Raw genomic sequence first — 23,563 nt, 5'->3', positions numbered from 1 at the left:
GTCCTCCAACTCCTGGCACCATGGGCACTCTCTGTCTCTGCCAGCTCCTCCAGTGACTGTGAAGTGCCCTCACCACTGTGCCCTGGGACACTAGCCGATGTTCTAATTCCCACCAAGGTGCTAGTATCTGCGCTGGTGCCTGCCTGGCGGAGATGGTGTGATGCTGGTGAGACTTCAGGGCCCTCAGGTGTGATAGGGGGCCTCTGCTGCTCCTCCTCCCGGCCCTGCTCCGCTGATGCTGAAAGGAAGAACAAGGACATTGGATCAGTTAACACGGAGACAATGCCAATGTGTATCCCTGTCTCCTGGATCATTATGCGCTCATCCTTCCATAAGCAATGGTCAAGCCATGTTGCAAACTTCAATCACTGAACATTCAGCACTGCCATGGCTGCTGGGAGAACAATGAAGACCTCACTGCTGGGCAAACATACCTGCCTGTGGCACCCCAGCCTCATCGGTGGATCTGGGCGCATGGCGCCTCTCCAAATCTAGAGCCTCCTGCTCGAAACGGCTGAGAATTGCTAACTGTGCCGGCCCTCCGCCAGTCCTCACCCACTCGGTGGCATTATGTGCATTCTTCTCCTGAAAAGAAGAGAAGAGCATTGATTAGTGCTACTTGTACCTGGACTCTCTTCGCGGATGGCCCACCCCAACCAGAGTGGGACATTGCAGGGCTCCTGTGTCTTCTCACCCCGCTGCTGTCTAATACTCACACAAAGATGATAGGCCTGTCCCCTCCCCCCAACCCCCTTGGCCAAATGCTGCCTACATCACATCAGACACCACACAGTCTAACCTTCCATAGCAAGGAGGCGCAAGCACATGGAGTGCAGAGGACAGCAGACTGATCGGTGCCACGCCAAATTGAAGCTCCCCTCCCAGTATGTCATCACCCTGACTTTGGCATGTCCTGGAGTTCCAGCCCTGCGCCTAGGTGCAGCTCCTCCAGGTTGCCCCCAAAACAGTGATGTGGGTCTCAGTGTACCACTTGCTGTGGGTGCAGAACCCATCTCATCACCACCCTCTCAGGGTGACCTCAGCATGGCCAATACCTGCCGGCCCACCCAGCCAAGGACACATGCCATCAATGATTCGATGTAGTCACTACACTCAGATTTGGCTGGGGTAGGTGTGTGCGTGTGTGTGCCGGGGTGGGGGGAAGCCTAGCTGCTGGGTTAAGTGACCAATGCCAACATGGCACTCACCCTTCCTGAGCATAACAAGTCATTGAAGCGCTTGCGGCACTGGATCCAGGTGCGCCGCACCACGTCGCGGGAGCTCACCACCTCCTCCCAGGCACGTTTGGTGATGTGGGGGGGCCTCCTCCTCCTGTCCTGGGGTACGAGGACCTCCTGCCGTGCTGCCACCTCCTCGAGGAGGGCAGCAAGGCAATCATTGGAAAAACGTGGGGCACATTGTGCCCCCCCTCCCCCCCACCCAACCCTCTGGGGAGCCCTTCCACTGGCCACAATTAGCAGCCTTTGAAAGGCTGCAGCAACTTTTTAAAACCATTGGACCCAGCCGTTGTTGCAGACCCGCCTTAATCGGCTCACCCGCGTAAAATGGCAGCGCGGACCCAATCGCGGGTGGCGATCGAGTCCACGCCCACCCCCGCCCGCTCAGCCCCTCCCCCCCCCCCCAAGCCAGAAAATTCAACCCCACGTTTTCAGCAGGGGTCACCAATCACAAAAACACAGTGAGAGACCTTGAAGCTTCAGCCCATTAAAAACATCAGCATATCCAGAATTTAGCCAATTTCAGAAGCGGATAAGTAAACACTTCAAAAGATTAGTTTCTCAAAGTGAACACGCACACCGCAGAAAGAGCCCAAAATATAACAGCGATTAGGGTCTTCATTTTGCTTGCAAAGAAACATAATAAATTGTTTTCTGTTTACTGTTTTCTCCACTCATTGCATTAGACATCACAAAGAAGAAATTGTTAGTCACTATCTTTTAAAACCAAAAGAAAATGTATAAACAAAGGATACAATGTGGCTGTTCTTGATTATGCTGTAGCAGTAACAGCACTTTCCTGTATACATTGTTACTGAAGAAACTGAGATAGCGTGCATACCATATCATCAAACAACTTCCTAAACATTCATCATGTGTACAAATAAAGGAAATGAGTGCTGAGTTCAACAAGAAACCATGATTTAATGAAAATATCAGTTTAAATCAGTCAATTCTACAAACCTCCACACTTTCTGGTGAGACATTTCCATCTGCTGCAGTATCTGTGGGATCATCATCTTCAAAAGTTGCACGCTTATAGTTAGACATCTGTGAGGTTAAGAATAAAAATTAATTTCTTGGTTAAAGGTAAATAAGTTTTAGTTACCAGAAATATTATATATGGCTGCATTTTTTTATGCAATCTATATATAGTATTCATGAACCATGGTCAAAAGCTTTGCAAACAACTGACTGATTATTAGAATGATAGAGTTAAATTGAAAATCCTTCTTACATTCTTATATTCATAAAGGGTTTAATTTCAAATAAGACTGCTCAAAATCAAAAATGCTGGTCATATGCAGCAGGCCAATCAGCATTTGTAGAGAGCAAAGATAAGCAAACATATTAAGTAGAAGTCTTCTTTAGAACAGAGAACAGAAAGGGAAACAAGTGCAAAATGCCTGAAGAAAACTTGCTAATAAAAGGAGCAACAAGTCACTTAATGACATAAAAAATAATCTGAATGAGGTAACCGAACAGCATTGAAACAACAAAAGAGCATGTGAAAAGCTAAGGTAGCGAGTGGCACACCCAAGGAAAATGGTACCAAAATTATAGAATCATAGAATGGCTACAGCACAGAAGGAGGACATTTGGCCCGGCATATCCGAGCCGACTCTCAGCGAGAGCAACTCATCTAGTCCCACTCCCCCCGCTTGTTCTCTGTAGCCCTGCAATTCTTTCCTCTTCAGGTAATTATTCAATTCCCTTCTGAATGCCACAATTAAACCTGCCTTCTTCACACACTCGGGCAGTGCATTCCAGATCCTAACTACTCACTTTGTAAAAAAGATTTTCGTGTCACCTCTGGTTCTTTTGCCAATCACTTTGCCCTCTGGCTCTCGACCTTTCTGCTAATGGGAAGTTTCTCCCCTATCTACTCTGTCCAGACCTTTCATGATTTTGAACAGCTCCATCAAATCTTCTCCTAATCTCCTCTTCTGTAAGATCAGTTCTAGCTTCACCAATCTTTGCAGGCACCTGAAGTCCCTCATTAAGGAACCATTGTCAGAAATCCATTCTACACCTGTTCCAATGCCTTCACACCCTTTCTAAAGCGTGGTGCCCAGAATTGGCACAATACTCCAGTTGAAGCCAAACCAGTGTTTTATGAAGGTTCACCGTAACTTCCTTACTTTTGTAATATATGCCTTAATTTATAAAGTCCAGGATCCCATATACTTTACTAACATTTTCTCAACCTGCCCTGCCACCTTCAATGATTTGCACACATATACCTACAGTCCCTTTGTACCTGCACCCACTTTAGAATTGTATCCCTTATTTTGTGTTTCCTCTCCTTGTCTGCCAACCTAAATGTATCACTTCACACTCTCTGCATTAGATTTCATCTGCCACATGTCTGCCCATTCCACCAGCCTGTCGATATCCTCTTGAAGTCCATCACTATCCTCCTTACAGTTCACAATACTGCCACATTTTGCATCATCTGCAAATTTTGAAATTGTGCCCTGCACAGCCAAGTATAGGTCATGTACATGGATCAAGAAAACCAGTGGTCCTAATACCAACCCTGGGGTACCCCACTATATACTGTTCTCCAATCCAAAAATAAACATTCACCACTACTTTGTTTCCTGTCACTGAATGAGGGAAATTGAGGAATGGAAAACCGACAAAAAAAACTTACAGATGTATGTCCAAAATGAAAACTGGAATGCAGGCACACCAAGGTTATATCCCCCTCTCAATACTCAGCTTACAGTGATACAGAACATTCAGGAGAAAAAAATGAGATTTAAGGGACGTTTTCCTAAGCAGACACTCCCAAAGAGGAACAGCAGTTGCAACGAGTACTTCTGGAAATGAGAGAGTTAAAATCGGGATAATATTTGTAAACAGAATGATTATATTCAAAGCAGATACCCAATTTGCATTTGGTCTTCCCACGGTATGGGAAATCACATCAAAGACAGCAAATTCAGCACACTAAATTGGGGGAAGTACAGGTAAATTACAGGTCTCACATGGAAGGGGTGTTTAGGGCCCTGGACAATGGTGTGTGAATGAGCAAGTGTTTCATGAATGAACAAGGAAGTATCCAAGAAAGAATAGCTGTATGTTGAACAAGAATATCCTGTACGAGTAAACTCTGCAAAAGATAGGATAGGGACTATAACCAGCCCCATCGCAGTGGGAACAGGGCCGTAAAATGCGGCGAGCATTTTAAACTCCACTGACTTCAGCAGGAATGTAAAATCCTGCTGGCGTAAAATTCCACCCCATGATACTGCGCTATCAGTGGTAGCTAAACATCAATTTTCAGCTTTTTAAAAAATTCATTTATGGATGTGGGCTTCGCTGGCTAGGCAAGCATTTATTGCCCATCACTAATGGTACATGACTTACATTCCCTCCTGGAAGTGGGGCAGAATTTTGCCTTTGTCAGGCAGGCTCGGCGGGGCCAGACGTCAATTTCATGCTGACGGGTCAATTAAGGCCCACCCAGCATGAAACGTGTGCTGCAGCGCTCAGTGCTACCTGTTCGAGGGGGCAGGGGAGGAGGGTGAGCAGGGAATTTTGTGCATGTGTGCGGCTGCGCGCTGGAAAAGCTCTCTGAGACACCGAGCTGCCTCAGGGAGACAAAGCGTTCTGAAAAACAAAAATAAAGATTTTTTAACTGTTGAAAAATATGTCGCTCATGTTATGGGACATGGACATGTTATGAATGAAATGTAGAAGTTTTTATTTTATTTTTATTTGCTGCTGGAAACCTCATCCTGCCTGTGGATGAGGTTTCCTAAGAAGTGCAAAGGCTGTTTTGGCCTTTTCACCTGCCCGCCAACTGTAGGGTTGGATGGGCAGCGAAAAATTTAAGTTAATGGCCTTAATATGCCTTCTAATTGTCGTCAGGCGTGCTGCCCATTCCCACTGACCGAACTATCGCGCGACTGCGCGTTGAGGTCCGGATGCTCACCCAACATCATCACACGTCATTTCATACTCAAGTGGGTCAGGCACGCACCCGCCTGCCAAGGCGAAAATTCTGCCCGTGGAGCTTTGTGGCTAGAGAGATCTCTATACATGGGCGCTTCTGTTAGTGCATAAAGCTTCTCTCCCACCTGGGAGTATGGGCAAGAGTGTACTCATTTGCAAAACCTTTTCTTTAACTCTTTAGGTTATAAAGTGCTCAAAAGGTCAAACAGCACTTTATTAATTTCACTTGGCACAGCAATAGAAATGCACTCCAAAACAAAGTGGTGTGAGATTGGTTACAGCTGCTTTCTAGAGTCAGATCAAGACCTAACTCTGGAGTTAGCCTAACATTGGCCAGGATTTTCCGTGCCTGCCGGCATTGGGCGTGTTCGGTGGCATGAGCAGACAATATGGTGCAATTGGATTCACAATGGCGTGGAACCAGTTTACGATCGTCTGCTCAGCCCACCGATGGCAGGCCGCATTCCCCATAATCAGGGATCAGGAACCTCACTGTAATTTATCACCATATCATTATTAGGCGGAGTCGTCCTCCCCCGCTGGATCATCCACCCACATTGGCTGGAAAACACGCCAAGTGTGACGTGCAGAAGTTGGGACTTACCCGCCAGGGCCTTGTTCACATCGCGGACATCCAAGGAGCAGAAGATGCTGGAGTCCGACAGCAGCAGCGCACTAGAAGAACGTCCATGGCATGCTGGGTGGGTTCTCAAGGACCTGGCTCTGCTGCGAAGCAGCTCACAGAAGTTGGATAGTCACCATTGATGCTCACAATGGATGATGGTTGAGGGGATAGAAGAGGAAGGTCGGGAAGAGGAAGAGGTGTCGGGGGAATGAACGTGTAGGGGTGGTGAGGTTGGGATGGGGGGAATTAAGGCGTTGGGGAATGAATTGGGGGGGGGGGGGGAGTGAAATTGGGGGGGGATTTAAGGTGTTGGGGCGGGGGGGGGGGGAAGGGAGAACAGGGGAGAAGACAGCAACTGTGGACGTAGGTGTAAGGGTGTGGAAGGTGTAAGGGAAGGAGTTTGGAGTGGGGAAAGAGAGTGCGGAGAAAGGAGGGTGTCCGGGGGAGGAAGGGGTGCGGGGACGGGAGAGAGTAACAGTGGAGGGAGGAGTCAAGAAGGGGGTAGGAGTAAGGCTGGAGGAAGAAGTGAGGCTGGAGGAAGAGGTAAGGCTGGAAGAGCAGGGAAGGACTAAGGGTGGCGAAGGGGTAAGGGTGGAGGAAGGAAGGGGGAGGGACTAAGCCAGGGTGGGTGGTGCGGGAGATGGGCTAGGGGGATTTGGTGGTGGTGGTGGTGGTGGGGGGGGGGGGGGTGCAGGTGAACAGGAGGGATCAGATAGGTCCATGCCTGCCTCTTGGGTAACAAACTGAGGGTGGGCGTGGTATGGAGGAAGGGTAAGAGTGACCGAGGGCAGAGTGAGGCGGTGGCGTGGGAGGGTGAGGGTTCGACAGTAGTGATTGAAGAGATGGTGAGGGTGGTCGGTGGGGACCCAGAGGCAGACATAGACCCTGGGGGTGGGAAGGAGGGGGTTGGGGTGATGAATGTAGATGGGAGTGGGATTTTCAGGAAGGAAGGGACTGTGCACGTTCACCTGGACATCCCCAAAGGAAAAGGATTGTGGTAGGTAACAGAGGAGAGGCGGAAGGTGATGCCAGGAGGGTCAACTGTGATGGGGAGAGGAAATGGGTGACTGGGGGAGGGGAAAAGACAGGGGAGCTGACGAAAAAGTGAATCCAGACCATGCTGTCCAAATTGAAAGTGAAACGAGAGTCGTGGTGGGCAAGATCAGGTGCTGCATGGGAGTGTGATCATTGGGTGGGCAGAGATGCAAGTCAGCTCAGATGGACAACTGAAAGCGAAACCCAGCAGGCAGCATTCAAAATGCTCAGGACATTGAGATGAGTGTGAAACGTGAAGGATCCATGTGCGTGAGTGTGCTTGCACAAGGCTCCAAAAAGCCCTGCCACACACGCAATTTTCCCTCCAGAATCACTCGTGGGCCGGCTGCTCCCTCTCCGGTGACAGAGGATGAGGTTGAGGGGGTCACAGGTAAAGGGGACTCAGAGAGAGAGGACAACCTCTAAGATTCCTCAGTGGATGACCCAGGGGCATTCAGTATAACTCCTCCTCCCCTCAGGTGCCCGAGGACCCTGGCCTGACTCCTTGAGGGGAAGGAGGGACGTTAAGGTGCCCCGTTTCCCTCTCACGTTGCCAATGCAGGAACTCACCCATGGTCACCACGATGGGAGTGCAGGTCTGCGTGTATATCTGCTGGACCAGGATCTCCATGGCGTCCGCCATAGAGACCTCCATACGCACACACATGGGCACCACTGCATCAGAGCAAGCAGACGCACTCCTCCTGCTCACATGCCACTCTGTTGAGGGCTTCCAACAGCTCTGAGTGATGGCCCCACACCTTTTGCTGACTTTCCACAATGAGTTGAAAGGCCAAATCCAGTGGTTCGTCATCTGATTCGGACCTCACAGATGCCTCCTCCCCAGCAGTTCTCCAAATGCCGGGGAGCTCAGCTGAACCTGCCTCCTTCTGCTGCAGACACATATCTATCCGGTGACCACCAGATTGTGAACCCAAGCCTGCTCTAGATCTAGATCCCACCATGGTGTGTGTCTCTGTGTTGGTGGAGGGTGTGGGTAAGTGCTGTGATGGGTCTTCCAGGCTGCTTATTTCCATCTCTTTACTGGAGGAGGTGTCCTCTTGGCTGCAGAAGAGGATGTGGATGAAACTGAGGGACTGGCTGGCTGAGGGTGTTGGTCCCTTGGCAGAGCTCCCTGTGAACCAATGTAGAGATCATTAGTGCATGGCAGCAGAGTCAAAAGCAGGAGAGAGAGCCCTCACAGTTGCGTTGAGAGAGGGATGACGTGGTGCAGGATCCTCAAATGGGAGTTCGCCGCCAACTTCATCGTCGCCGCAGGCAGGGACCACATCCTCACCAGTCAGCACGATGCACACTCTTCAAAGTGAGTGAGAGGCCTAATGTGGGCCACTCCACCTCCCGGTCTGGGGCCTCTTCCTGCTGATATGAGCCAGCTTCTCCTGCATGGGAGCAGATGGAGGGAATGTGAGCAGGACACATGGCACTACATGGAATGTTTGTGTGGTGAGCGGAGCCATGAACAGGATGAGGACGCAAACTCGAGAGGGTATGAGGCTGATGGAGATGTGAGGGTGTGTGTGAGAGTTAGTGATGTTGTCCCTCAAGGTGTGAGATCCCTGTGGATGTGTGATGGGTTTGTGAGTGTGTGAGATGAAAGTGATGAGAAGAGTGAGTTACTCTGGGGGAACAGATGAGACCATTCATCCTGTAGCGACAATGGTGGCTGTCCTCTTTTGCAGGGCATTAGTGCTCACCATTGCTGCCACCACCTGACATGCTGGATTGGTGATGCCGCTGCCCGTCCTGTGGCCAGAGGACATCACGCCAGGTGCCCAAGTGGCATTCCGGTGATGCATCAATAAATCTGGGGGCTGCAGTCTTTATGTCTTTCATGAACATCTTCCCTGCAGCAGTTGTGGGCTGGAAGCACTGAGATGTGGTACACGCGGCTGGACTTTAAATATGGCGCCAGGCGTGCTGAAGCGGCGAGGTGATGGCATGGCAGGCAAATGAGAGCTTGCCCACCATGGAAACGGCATGTTTCCCAGGAATGCATAAATAATGTGGCGGGTTTGGGACGATACGGCATGAAAACCCGCCATCGTGGCCAACGGGTAGAGGCACCCGCTACTGCACTTAGTGCAAATCTGGCATGATTCAGCACAATGGGCTGAATTTTGTGCTGATCGGGCGGAAATCGCACAAGATTACGTCAGGCGAGCGTCCCGTCGTCATCCCGTGCTCGCATGATATTTCAGTTGGCAGGCGCACGCAAAAGTCGGAAGCGTGCCCGCCCACAATTAAGAGGGCAATTAAGCCCATTAACGGCACAATTGTCTGTCATTTTACGTAGCCCCTCCAGCCTTACGGTTGTCAGGTGGGCAAATCGGCGAGACGGCCTTTGCAATTTTCATCAAACCTCATCCCCGGGCAGGATGAGATTTCCACGATGAAATTAAATGTAAATAAATTTCTGTGGAAAACCATTTCATAAGCTAAATTTTCAGGTGACTGATTATGATGCACAAACATTTTTTTTCAGCTTTTGAAACCTTTGTTTTTGCTGTTTCAGATCTTCAGCTACCTGAGGCAGCTCTCTGCCTTCAGGGAGCTTTCTGACAGCGCGGGCCTGCGCCCGCGGTGACATCATCGCCCGCCCTCTTCCCGCCCCCACCACGGCAGTGCTGAGCTTTTCAGTGTGTTTTTCACGCCGGCTGGCCGTTAATTGTCCAACCAGTATGAAATTGCAGTCAGGGGGGCCGATCACGGTCAGCAGTCCATTCCCCAGCCAATCTCCGGCCCACCAATCACACCTGCCAACCGAGCTGAAAATTCAGGCCATTGTTTCATATCTGTAAAGCAGCTTCCATGTCACATCAGTGGAAAAGTGTCACTCTGACTGCATTCTAGCACAGAGACATTGGGGTCAATTTTTCTGGCTGGGAGCTTGAACAATACCTAAACTTTAGGTAGAACAGGCAAGAAAAAAAGCTTAGAGAATTGTAATGCAAGATCTCTTCCACCTGGAGTTCCTGGGCTTCATGAAAGATGCTGGCATGGCCCTCCAATAGATGGTCAAGTGTTCTGGTGGAAACAAGGTAGGAAAGAGCATTCCCAACTAACTTTCCTGTAGTTTCTCTTTTCATGAGCAGACAGAAGAAACAGCCTAAAGACCTTGCACCCAACACTTTCCAATCAGAGAATCCAGCAGAAACATGCAGTGGTGTGTAGACAAGTCCCCTTTATTTTTAGGGATGTCAGATTTGGAATGAGCTGGTTGTCTTCTACATTTTGTTCTTTTTACAGCATCCAGGAGATACTGACACTCGCAGCAGCCAATTTTCTTGTCCACTTCCTGGCATAAGGTCCTGTCAGTAGGATCGTAATAACATAATCCACCAAATTCAAGGTTCCAAAGCCTCAAACAGGTGCAAGGCCACCATGAAAATTGAACTCTAAAATTTACAGGAGTACACAGCCATTCTTCATTCCAACAATTTTGCAGCAATCTCTACTACCAAGTCCCTTGAACACAATGCACTGATTCAGCAACAGAAGTACATTTTTTGAAACAATTCACAGTTTGCAAGCGTCAACAGAACATGCAAGAAAATGGAAATCCAATGTATGAAAAGCTTATGGGAATAAAACCTACTGGAACACCGAAGGTCCAAGAAGCACCGACAATAGCATTGTGGCTTTATGCAGGTACACACTGCAAACCTGTTGAAAATGACTTGCTTGTGGATTAAGCCAAAAACTAGCAAGAAAGGAAGTTAAGAGTCAATTCTGCCTGACTGCAGCTCTCTTTGGTTTTGAATGCAGAATTGATAGCAACTGGAATGTCGGTTGTGCTGTCAAGCTTCTGATAACAAAACATAACTTAAGATGTAAAATGTACAACTGAATGAAAGTGCAAGCTTTTTTATTAAAATATTTTAAGTGTATTTGAGTATGAAAATTAAGAGTACGTTACTGTATTTCCTGTATCATTTTTCAGTAGACAGTATTCCTCCACTTTTTCTTTCTTTATTGGATGTGTTTTTTTCTGATGTTTTAAAATTAGTATTTGTTTTAAAAGCAGAGAGTGGTTGATTTTGTTTGGCCTAAAGATTGACTTCACAAGGCTTTCTAATGTAAATCATGAATCTTTTATGATGATAGGCTTCAGCAAGTTTTTTTTTCACAAGACTTTGCTGGTAAGGATGTTCTGGAACATGTAAATCATAAATCTTAAATAATAGTAGGCTTCAGCAAGATAATTAAACTTGCATTCTCTTTTCAAATTTTTTTATGGGAGGGGTCAAAAAGAGTATTTAATTTAGTTCCTCACTCCAAAGACATTTGTTCTCCTGCAGACTTCCATAACTTTGATCCAGCAAATTGCCAACATAGGCACAATCATTAGTCGTCTTTTTCTGTGCTCTAATTTCACATGCTTATCTATCCTACTTTCCTCTAGCCATGAAACTGAAGAGTTTAGGTTGCAGATTTCTCTACACAATGAAAACTTGCATTTATATAGTGCTTTTAATGTAAACAAAAAAACCAAGCCATTACACCTCTGTGCAATCAGACAGAAATGGATGCCAGGCAGTGTCCTAGGCCCAACCATCTTCAGCTGCTTCATCAATGACCTTCCTTCCATCATAAGGTCAGAAGTGGAGATATTCACTGATGATTGCATAATGTTCAGCACCATTCACAGCTCCTCAGAGAGGTGAAACAGTCCATGTCCAAATGCAGCAAAACCTGGACAATATCTAGGCTTGGGCTTACAAGTGGCAAGTAGCATTTGCACTACACAAATGTCAGGCAATGATCATGTCCATCAAGAGAGAATCCAATCATCACCCCTCGATGTTCAATGGCATTACCATCGCTGAATCCCCCACTATCAACATCCTGGGGGTTACCATTGACCAGAAACTGAACTGGACTGGCCATATTAATTGTGTGGCTACAAGAGCAGGGCAGAGGCTAGGAATCCTGCGACGAGTAACTCACCTTCTGACTCCCTAAAGCCTGTGCACCATCTACAAGGCACAAGTCAGGAGTGTGATGGAATACTCCCCACTTGCCTGGATGAGTGCATCTCCCACAACACTCAAGAAGCTTGACACCGCCCAGGACAAAGCAGCCTGCTTAATTGGCACATCCACAAACATTCACTCCCTCCCCCACTGACGCACAGTAACAGCAGTGTGTACCACCTACAAGGTGCACTGCAGGAATTCACCCAGGCTCCTTCAACAGCATCTTCCAAACCATGACCACTACCATCTAGAAAGACAAGGGGAGCAGGTACATGGGAATACCACCGGCTGGAATTCCCCTCCAAGCCACTCACCATCCTGACTTGGAAATATATCACCGTTCCTTCACTGTCGGTCAAAATCCTGGAACTCACTTCCTAACAGCACTGTAGGTGAACCTATGTCACACAGACTGCAGCGGTTCAAGAAGGTAGCTCACCACCAACTTTTCAAGGGCAACTAGGGATGAGCAATAAATATTGGCCCAGCCAGCGAAACCCACATTCCATGAATGAATTTAAAAAGTCAGAAAAGGAGCTATTAAGAGGGAAGACTAAAAGCTTGGACAAACAGAAAGATTTTCAAGAGGATTTAAAAAGAAAAGGGAAGTCTAGAGGGTAGGAAAGGGGAAGCAGAGGAATTTCTGCATTTTGAGTCCAGGTAGCTAAAAGCATCACTGCCAATTGAAGGACACAGGGGAGGTTACACACAAGAGGCCAGCATCAGAGGAATGAAGAGTTTGGAGTTGGGAGAATTGTAGGGCTGGAGGAACTTGCAGGGATAAGGAGGAACAAGGTCATAAAGGATGAGAATCTTAAGTTGAGATGTTAAGGGACTGAGATTTAGGGCAGGATTTTTCCGTTGGTGTGTGGGGGCAGGCCTGACACGCCAACGCGTAAAATAACACGCAATGACATCAGGCATGCATCCCAACGTCATCGTGCTGAGTAACAATGTTTCAGTCAGCGGACACGCGCCAGGGTTGGCTGCGCGACCACCAATATGTAAACGGCCTATTAAGGCCATTAAGGATTTAATTAAGGTTATTATAAATGCTGCCCATCTAACCGTAAGGTTGGCCAAGGAAAGGCCAAGTGGCCTTCGCATTTTTTAGGAAACCTCATCCACGAGTGGGATGAGGTTTCCTAAAGCTTTTATTAAATTTTTAAAATTTCATTAAATATAAAAACATGTCCCAACTCATATGACACAGAAACATAAGGGGACATGTTTAAATCAATTTATAAACTTTTTATTTAATTTTTTGTACCTCAATTCAATCTCCCTGAGGCAGCTCCATGCCTCAGAAAGATTGAAGCGCTCTTTCGCACACATGTGGGAAAGAGCGCTGGCCCCAACTCTCCCTCCTCCCCCCGCCTGCACAGGTAGCACTGAGCGCTACCGGCCGCGTATTACGCTGGGCGGGCCTTAATTGGCATTGGTAAAATGGCGGCGCGGAGCCAATCGGGCAGCAATCGGCTCCATGCCCACCCCCGCCCGCTCCCACCGAGCCTGCCCACCATATGAAAAATCCTGCCCTTAATGTAAATCATAAAAGACCTTGCAAGCCTTCCTGGTAAGTACGTTTCTGATCAAATAAATCTAGCAGTAAGCTATATTTATTTCACAAGCATTCGCTGGTAAGATTTTGGGCTAGTAGAATTTAGTGTGGTATAGGATACAGTCAGCAAAATTTTGGATGAGCTGGAGTTTATCAATGTGGTTTTTCAGTGAGTAAATGTGCAGCTGAACTCAAGCAGCATCAGCCATGGATTTGTCCCTTATCCAAAATATGACTGGATAACTTTGCTTTTATGTAGCGCACCATCAAATAAGTTAGTTAAGCAAGTTTTCTCAATTATTACCACCACCAAATAAGACTGTTTTTATCATCCTTGTGTCAGCACAGTGAAACAATTTTTCAAAAAAATGAAATATACTTCTCAATATTATGATCCACAAAACAGGAGAGAATAATAAACGCCATGCACACCACATTTCAACAAATTCCCAACAAAGATCATATGGTCACAGACAAGGTAAGAGTTTTTATTTTGCCAGAAGCATGAGCAAAGAAAAAACACGCACAATTGTCAAATAAATAAGTTGCCCACCACCTGCAACAAGAACAAATTGTGCTATTGTACAGGAAAGTGCTCAATGGCTACAGCTTCAGACCGGTGTACATCTATTTGAGATCATCGCTAGTGGTCTGCTAATTTGAGTTCCTTGGAGCTGAAAATGCCGTTCAGCTCATTAGTCTTCCATTTTGCATGTCTGTAATTGCCTCCAGCCCTACAATCCTGAGATTGCTGCACTCCTCCAATTCTGGCCTCTTCAGCATCCCCAGTTTTAATTGTTCCACTATTGGCAATTGTGTCTTCAGCTGCCAAAGCCCTAAGCTCTTGAATTCCCTTCCTAAAATTTATCTCTCTGACCAAACTTTTGGTCATCCACATTAGTATCTCCTTACGTGGTTCAGTGTCAAGTATGTTGAATAATTCTCCTGTGAAACGCCTTGGGATGTTTTAGGTGCTATATAAATGCAAACTGTGGCAGTTATTATTGTTGGTGGCCTTAAATTGACCAGACTATTCGAACTCCATTTTCCAGAATGCACATGTTACATGGCCAGGCAGAATGTTATCCCGTCCATCACCGTTCTTGGAAACGAAATGTTGGAAAGCTGGACCAGGTGATTCATTGTGGGATTGATTCTTTAGCTAGCGTTTTACTGGAAGATCTAAAATAAAATCCTAAAGATTTGTATTCGCACTTTAGTAAGAAAACATTACGTTTGCCCTTTTGAGATTAAAATATCATCAACCCACGCGTGCTGTTAAATTATAAACAAAAGGCACCTCCCCAACTAAATTAGGAGCGCGATACTGTGGTATCTTGACTGTTTCGCAAACAAAGCTGGTGCACTTTTAAAAACTTTTAAATATCATCGCAAAACGTCGGCAGCAGAGATAAGAGACCACATCTGATTTGGGATTTCAGAGCATGGTATCTCTGCTCGAGATCGAAATACGAATGGGATCATCTGAACGATTAAAAGTTTTATTACCATAAGCGGTGTGACAAAACTTTCCTCCGAAGACAGATGCATCCGGAAGACTGAAAGGCAGAGCGAGGAGCGATGGACACCGCACAGCCCCTCATTAGCCCCTTCCCGCCGTCTTCATTGCTGCCTGTCGGCCGGGTTGACGGAAAGCATTCGGTGAGGTGGCCGGAGATTCCGGAACCGTCGAATTATCCTAAACTGTCTATCGCGCGACGAAGGCAAGTCCTTTCCCTCTCACCGCACCAGGTTTTCCGAAAAATGAAAGACAGCCCACCAGGCTGGTGTGTGTGTGTGTGTGTGTGAGAGAGAGAGAGAGAGAGAGGGGGGGGGGACGGCCGATCATTCGCTGCTGCCAACAGACGCCTGCAGATACTAACTGCATTCCATAAACATCCTTCCTGTTACCGCATGTTTACACAGAGAGGGGAGGGGAGGGGGTGGAATAACCTGTGCAATCTGGCCCAGCCCATCGCCATCCAATGCTTGAGGATGCATTTCGCATGCATGCGGCGGGCTGTACCCCCCCCACCCCGGATTGGGTGGGCGAGTGTACCGAAAACATGGCACTAGCATGACATTCGCAAACATAAATAAAGCCTTCAGCAGCCGGCTAGGAAAAGATCCAGGCAACGCGCGCTGCTTCTCCGTCCAGATCGGTCACTCCTGAGAACTCGACACAATTCGGGGAATTTTAAGATTAATGCAGCCGCTACTGACACCGAGGGGGGTGGTGGGGGGTCAGATGTGGCCGGGGGTGGGGGCTGCTTTTTTTTATTGTTTCCCTCTGGAACGAAGCACGCGGCTGATCCCCCCCCCCCTCCCGGTGGGTGGTGGGGGTGGTGGAGAGAGAAGACCGATTCATGGGTTGTAAGGCATGACCCGCAACTGAGGGTATAAACAGACGGGACAATAAAAACATGTTTAAAGTACAAGCAGCAGACCCCTCGCCCGCTGACATGTTCGGGACTCCCAGGAAATAGGAGAACATGGTCCCGCTCTCCGGGTTATCTGCCGAGGGAGTCAGCCTGGGAAACCAGGACTGGGTGGGATTTCTTTACAATCCATCCTCTGCCTGATAATCTTCAGTACAGCCCAAAAGATTATGTCGACGAATGTTAAATATCTTCCGAAAAACTACGCTCCCTCTGTAAAGGAATGTCCCCACCGTGTTTTATTTTAAAAACTTGCACAGATGGACAATTCTGCTGTTCATGTGAAGGCTCGACCCTCATTGCATTACAGTGCTTTATTATCTTGTATAAAGGTGGCAAGTTATCAGTTAATGTACGAGAGTGAATGTTCCCAGTGACAGATAGGAGATGATCGCTCCACTTAACATCTTGAAGTGTCAGAGGAACTCCGGGTGCAACAAATATTGTACTCCAGGTACCGACACGAGGGGGAAAAAAATCAACAAATTCCTCGCACCCAGCTCTTATGTCGAAATAAGTCACACTGGTCCCAAAATATTGTGTGGGTTTGGTTTGGCCCAATGCCTTTCATTAACTTGAAGCAAACAACAGTAGGAGAGGAAACCCTTCCCTTTTCCCGGCTCCTCAGACTCATCCAATGGGCTGCAAAGCGGAGCACAGCACCCTGCAAATTATTTCTCCTCTTCAAGGGCGGATGCCCTCAGTAGAGGGAAGTACTAGACACGGTGAGTCCTTGTTCACTTGAACAATGGGTAATTCGACCACAAAATAAGTTAAAACTTCAAAACTCTGAGTAAAATTTTGGAGATTGTGCCCATTAAAATTGTCCAACTTGGGAGGTGAATTTAAATGTGAACATTTAACACTATTATTCTATTCTACTGTGAACTTTATTTTAAGTGTTTATTTTAAGTGGGTTAAAGTCTCTGCTGACACCACAAAGAAATAACTTTCATGCCAGCATTGGTACATTAATACTACCACAGTCCTTTAGGGAAGGAAATCTGCTGTCCTTACCTGGTCTGGTCTGGCCTACATGTGACTCCAGACCCACAGCAATGTGGTTGGCTCTTAAATGCCCTCTGAACAAGGACAATTTGGGGCGGGCAATAAATGCTGGCCCATTCAGTGACACCCACATCCCATGAATGAATTTTTTAAAGAGTCGATTCCGTAACCATACCTTTTGTGAGCTTATGGAGGAGCAGATGAGCATGAAACCCAGACCATTCGCGATACTAGGTTTATGGGAATAGGGCTTCCAACCTGAAGAGAGGGGGTGAGAAAAATACTGTAGAAGTCATAACTGTGCTTAACACAGAGAATATACCGTGAGGAATGATACAATACTCAATTCAGTCCATCCAAGGAAAGACAAACAGCCAACTAGAGAGGGAGCTCTTCCCTCCATCATGTACATTGATAATTATTTTTGATAAGTGCTCTAATGGGAATCATGACAGTACAGGATATCTCCCAAAGCTCACTGCTACCAGTATGATGTACTGCCACTAAAACGAACAGTAAATTTTTATTCAGCATTCTAAAAGGAGGAAATAGTCCCACTGTTAATGCATGCAATCCTAAAACATTTGATAAGCTTCAATGTTGAATGGGCTGTATCCAAAAAGTGTTGTGTGTACGAACATAAGAACAAGGAGCAGGAGTAGACCATTCGGCCCATTGAGCCTGCTCTGCCATTGAATAAGATCGTGGCTGATCTGATAGTAACCTCAAATCTGCATCCCACCCACCCCCAATAACCTATCACCCCCTTGCTTACCAAGAATCTGTCCACCTCTGCCTTAGATATATTCAAAGACTCTGCTTCCACCGCCTTTTCAGGAAGGGCGTTCTAAAGACTCACAATCCTATATATAAAGTCTTTCAGACTACAGAGCTAATTTATATTTACAGTAAAATCCCGATGAGTCGAATCCCAGGAAATCCACCCATAAATTTGTGTTAAGTGGAGCTTTGTGATAGCCGAGATGGCCCCATTCCCACATGAAATGCATCTCTATGTGAACTGAAATAAGCATAGAAAATGTTGGAAAAACCCAGCTGATCTGGCGGCATCTGTGGAGGGAGAAACAGAGTTAACATTCTGAGTTCGTATGACTCTCCTTCAGAGTTTCTATGTAACCTGATATGCCTACAAATGTGGTCATGTCAAAAACAACAGATTCAAATACCAAATAAAAACACATAAAGCAGTAAGTGTGTGAAAAGACTTTATTCAATTTGTTCACACCTTACAATGATCTGACCTTGTAAAGGGCCAGAATTTTGTATTGATAGTTAGCTCTGGATAAGTTCTGTAATCTTTTTCTACATAGTGTGCTGCCTTCAGGCATGACTTGAAGCACGTTAGCAGACATTCCTCAACGTTGGGATTGGCAGCTGTTCTCATCTACTTCCTTGCTGGAGAGAATTTCTGCTTGTCAGGCTGTTCAAGATGTTTGCCTTGTGTTTCATAATGGTGGACAAATTTGGTGGTGGTGTCCAATTTCCACTTCACGTCACAGTTTCCCACTTGCTGTATCAACTTCACCTTCTCTCAGATCAACAACACTTTCAACTTTCTCACAGTATTAGCCATACTCACAGGCGTTGCACATCCTTTCACAGGGGGATCTCAATGTCAAATGATGGCTTGCCCAGCAGTCCATGATTTCATGCACTTGTGTTGTCTAACTCCACTCTGATTGGTCAGTGCTGTCATATGACAAGCTTAGACAAGTTCATCGAATCCGACGTTAGGAGCGTAGGATTTCAGCTTATCACAGGCATCATTCTATGAGATTTGCTATTCTGCCGATGGGAATGGTTGATGACTTTGACATAACCGGAATTTCTTGTCGTCCGAATTTGACTCATCGCGATTTCAATGTATATAGCACCTTTAACAGATACATGTCCAAAGGTGTTGGAAGACTATTACATTACATATGGTTAACAAATTGTTTTCACTACAGACCTTGTGTAAACAATAGCCTTTCATAAGAGGTATTTATGGGAACACACCAAGGCAGTTTAGCTTTATATTATGGAATGAATTAAGGTTGTGCATTCAAACCCTCAACCCTGGGCTTTTGTTGTTATAATAAACTTATTTCTGTGATTTGCAGGATGACAGGTTACTATTGCTGCTCTGAGCTGAAAGCTTCATTGGGTTTAAACTATAAGAAATCAAATTTGTATTTGTTTTTGTAAAATATTTTAGCATATTGAGCCTGCTCTGCCATTGAATATTGATACGTAGCAGGAAGATTATCAACAGCTTTACTAAAAATGTGGGGCAAATAAAAATGTTGAATATTTTATCTTATGCTTATCATTTCAAACCCTTAAGAGTAATTTGAACCTTTGTTTTCAAGATGTTGGAGCAGATTTTCAATTCATGGTCACCCTTTAGTTCTGGTAAATGGGTGCCAAACCTTCATATTTTGCATAGGGATCTTTCGTGCCTGATGTCCACTGGTAATGTGCCTGATGCCATTTTGAGTTGCGCACATTTTTGACTTCCAGAAAGTCCATCTATCTTTTCTAACTTTCTGAGCACTGGATTCACCTATTCTAAAATCGTCTTTAAATCCTGTTTGGAGCAGTCATGAGCAATATTGTGCCAGTGTTCTTTAAGGGCATCTTCAGCTGCAGTTGGGTAAGTACCTGATTTTTTTTGAAAGCAGATGGGCTTTCATATTTGTTTCTGGGTGTGTTGGCTGCTGCAGATAACTGCAACAATTGTGGTAAGTTTGCTTTTGGAGCCAGGGGACAGTTTTAGCCTGGGCTCTGTACAAATGTCCTTTAGCAACATGAGTGTGCTACTTGGCTTTCCATGGTGATTCGAGGGCCAGGAGCAGAAAGAGAAGCAAGCAAGAGTGTAGACCTGCAGTAGCTGGGGAAAGAGGGAGAATGAGGGGATGACACAGGAGATCTTAAGCCATATGAGTTTAAGGAGACAAACATTGATTCTCATTTAACTGGACATCCAATGTGCCCAGTTGATGCACTTCACCAGAAAGATTATTACAGTGTTATGCAGCATCAACTGCAGCCCAGCTCCAGGTGACACATTTCATTGTCAACGGCTCTGAAGGTGACCAAGACCCTGAATTTCTACACCTTGGAATCATGCCCGGCTACAGCAAGTGGCATAAGCAACTTGCAGTGGATGCACTCTTCACCAAAGCATATGACTTCATCTCCTTCCAAATGGAGGCAGCAAAGCAGGAAGACCTGAGTACAATTTCTATCCCAGTATTGCAGGATTTGCCTAGGTGTAGGGTATAGATTGTACCCACAGCTCTTGCATGTTCCATATAATCATTACATGAATTATAGTCATTTGGTAGTACAGAACTTGAATATTGCTGAAAAAAGAGACATTTTTGTCAAAGCTTTTCAGCTTGCACTCATCAGGACAATTCGCAAAGAAATACCATATTTATACTTTATGAGAAGAGATTGCTGATTTGTTGACAAGTGGGCTCCTCTGATTGGTAGAGGTGTTGCCATGGAGAATGCACCAGTGGATGGTGACTGGCAGTTAACAGTTGAGCATTGTTTGATAATTAAACCAGGCAGCTTGACTCTGATTGATCAAGAAATTGCCCTGGGGAATGAACCAGTGAATAGCTGTCACTTATTTTGGTTAGCTGAAACAGGCACAATATGTGTACATGTGCTTTCTGTCTGCAAAGAACAGGGCCCTGTGTAAGCACAGCATATAATATGTAACGTTGTGTTTAAACTTAATCATGTCCTGTCTAACGGTGTGCTTTAAATAAGAGCTAATAACTAACAGAGTAACCTTACGATTAGGGGGTGACATCGAGGTTAAGGGTAAAGTTCAGAAAATTGCTGTAATAAAGAGAATGTAATTATAACTTGTGCAAAACATCTTGTGTTGGTTGACTGGAGTTGAAAACTAGAAACAGAGATTGAAAGAGGAAGGAGTGGTTGAACGTTGGAAAAGAAACGGATAAAAAATAAGGGCACCAGACATATGTGGTAACATGGACCAGGTTTCTCTCTGAGCAAGGCTGCCAATAATAACGGTAAGAGGCGATGTAAGCAAGTGAGTTCAGCAGAGCCAACCAGCTGTAGTGGGGACGCTACCCACGCGCCTTCCGCCCCCTGCTAGGTCAGATGCCAGTCAGGGAGGACCGGCTGCGAAAGTGAGGCTCAAGTCACATACGCAGATAGCTGGAAGTCGAAATAGACATGATAAAAATCTGCAGCACACGAGGGATAAGCTAGCTAGCTCGGAAGTGGTCTGATCCACCACTTGGAGACAGAGACAACAGACTGATCGTCCCTCTTGCTCTGTTCTCAGATAAGGTTCCCGACAACCAGAACCGGTAACGATTGTAAGTATAAGAATTTGCCGATGAGCCAATAAAGTTCAACGTGATTTTATTCAAACCTGCTTAATTTAGTTGAATGGGATTTGACTTTGGGCCATTGATATCAAGAGTAAATCTATGAACCTGGGAGGGTACTGTCATAAGGGGAGGATAGCTTACGCCTGTGTATTCAAATATGTAGCTTCTAGTACAAGCAAATGCACCACACTGGGAGCCCGACTGACCATCTTAAATTGGTTGTCAGTGTAATTGTTAGCACATTGAGGATTATTTAGCAAATGTTGTCCAATCGTGGAATCATATCTAATGTTGGACGCTTTTTAAAAATTCATTAATGGGATGTGGGCTTTGCTGGCTGGGCCAGCATTTATTGCCCATCCCTAGTTGCCCTTGAGAAGGTGGTGTTGAGCTGCTTGAACCGCTGCAGTCCACATGGTGTAGGTACACCCAAAGTGTTGTTAGGAAGGGAGCTCCAGGATTTCGACCCAGCAACAGCAAAGGAATGATGATATATTTCCAAGTCAGGATGGTGAGTGACTTGGAGGGGAACTTCTATGTGGTGGTGTTCCCCTCTATCTGCTGCCTTTGTCCTTCTAGATGGTAGTGGTTGTGCGTTTGGAAGGTTTTGTCAAAGAAGCCTTTTGGTGAATTCCTGCAGTGCAAAACTCAAAACTGTATTTTGAGTTTTGCAAGCATGGGCTGGTTGGATACGGTCCATACCTCGCCCATTGTGAACAGCGGAAGGGGCATGCTGTTTGATATGATCCATCAATCTTTGGGACATACGGTCTACATACCTAGCATCACACTGGCATTGAAATTCATACACCGCGTTACTCAGGTGAAGCTTGCTACTATGCAGTTGCAACACGTGTTATTTGCCACTAACAGGATGCGGCTGTCAAGCCAAAAAGACGTTCTGCCTATCATACAACTGAGTAATGTGGTGTATGAATTTCAGTGTCAGTGTGATGCTAGTTATGTAGGTCATATGTCCCAAAGACTGTGGATCATATCAAACAGCATGTCCCTTCCACTGTTCACAATTGGCATGGCATGGACCATATCAAATCAGCCCATGCTTGCAAAACTCAAAGCACAGTGTCCAACATTAGATGTGATTCTGCAATTGGACAACATTTGTTAAATAATTCTCAGTGTGCTAAGAATTACGCTGACAACCAATTTAAGATTGTCAGTTGGGCACTCAGTGTTGTGCATTTGCAGTGACTTGAAGCTATGTATATTAATGCACAAGGCCCTGTTCTTTGCAGACAGAAAGAACATGTACACACATCATGCCTGTTTCAGCTAAACAAATTAAGTGTCAGCCATTCGCTGGTTCATTCCCCAGAGCACTGTCTTGACCAATCAGAGTCAAAATGCCTGGTTTAAATTTCAAACAATGCTTGGCAGTTAACTATCAGTTACCATCCACTGTGCATTCTCCATGGCAATGTCTCTATCAATCAGAGTTCACTTGTCAACCAATCAACACTCTCTTCTCATACAGTATAAATATGTTGTTTCCCCTGACATTGGTATTTTCTTGCAAATTGTCCTGATGAGTGCAAGACGAAAAGCTTCAACAAAAAATGTCTCTTTTTTCAGCAATACCTTGGATTATACACAAACAGGCTTCCACTTGCTGAATGTTCAGCTAGCATGCAACAAAAGGAAATGTATTATGCAGGTCTTCATGTAGCTTCCTGGAAATTGTCATGGTGTCTTTATCCTACCGCAGTTCTCAATTCCCCCCTCTCTTCCATACAGAACACTGAGTATCTGGCTGGCTGCTGAAGAACAAGGGATATCCCTGAACACAAGGTTCATGGCACCTGTCAGGAACCCAAGCAGACACAGAGAAGCAATGCAACCAGAGCCATGGCTCTTCCAGAGTACTGATTGAGCAAACCGTAGGCACCTTGGAATAAAGGTCGCATTGTCTGATCAGTCTGGAGTCATCTGCAAAGTAGCCTTGAGAGATAAAGTTTCACTGTCATCTGTTGCATGCTCCATAACTTTGTATGGCCAAGGAGGAAATCTGAGCCCCATCTATGGCAGAAGATATAGAGATGCAGAGGCAGGAAAAACAGTGAGACGCTGAGAGGAAGTAAGGGCCATCAATCTTGCCAGCTGCCAGCCTTGGTATTTCTGTCAAATCACATGGCACGGTTAACAAACACCTAAGAAACTAGGCATAACAAGAATTTGGTGTAAACAGTGATTTTAAATTATATATAATTATATAAGCTATAGATCACACTGTCTTGGGTGCTTTTGTGCTTACTGTAGTGCTCCCATCATTATCTCAGTGGCTACAACATGGTAGGT

General features: G+C 45.8%; 1 protein-coding gene across 4 annotated transcripts in view; it reads right to left on the bottom strand.

Moving 5' to 3' along the window:
* ece2b (endothelin converting enzyme 2b) overlaps positions 1 to 23,563 on the bottom strand; it is a 281,119-nt gene that overhangs the window by 115,705 nt on the left and 141,851 nt on the right. For 2 of the 4 annotated variants that reach the window (XM_078563943.1, XM_078563944.1), the window contains exon 2: positions 2,202 to 2,288. In XM_078563943.1, coding sequence (XP_078420069.1) covers positions 2,202 to 2,288 — 87 coding nt within the window. Of the gene's footprint in view, positions 1 to 2,201; positions 2,289 to 14,928; positions 15,170 to 17,040; positions 17,103 to 23,563 lie in introns of those variants that run through there. The other 2 variants (XM_078563946.1, XM_078563945.1) reach the window with 2 other exon arrangements.

This window comes from Cetorhinus maximus, chromosome 19 (assembly GCF_964194155.1).
Source record: "Cetorhinus maximus chromosome 19, sCetMax3.hap1.1, whole genome shotgun sequence".
Taxonomy (NCBI): domain Eukaryota; kingdom Metazoa; phylum Chordata; class Chondrichthyes; order Lamniformes; family Cetorhinidae; genus Cetorhinus; species Cetorhinus maximus.
This window is presented reverse-complemented; position numbering and strand designations above follow the sequence as displayed.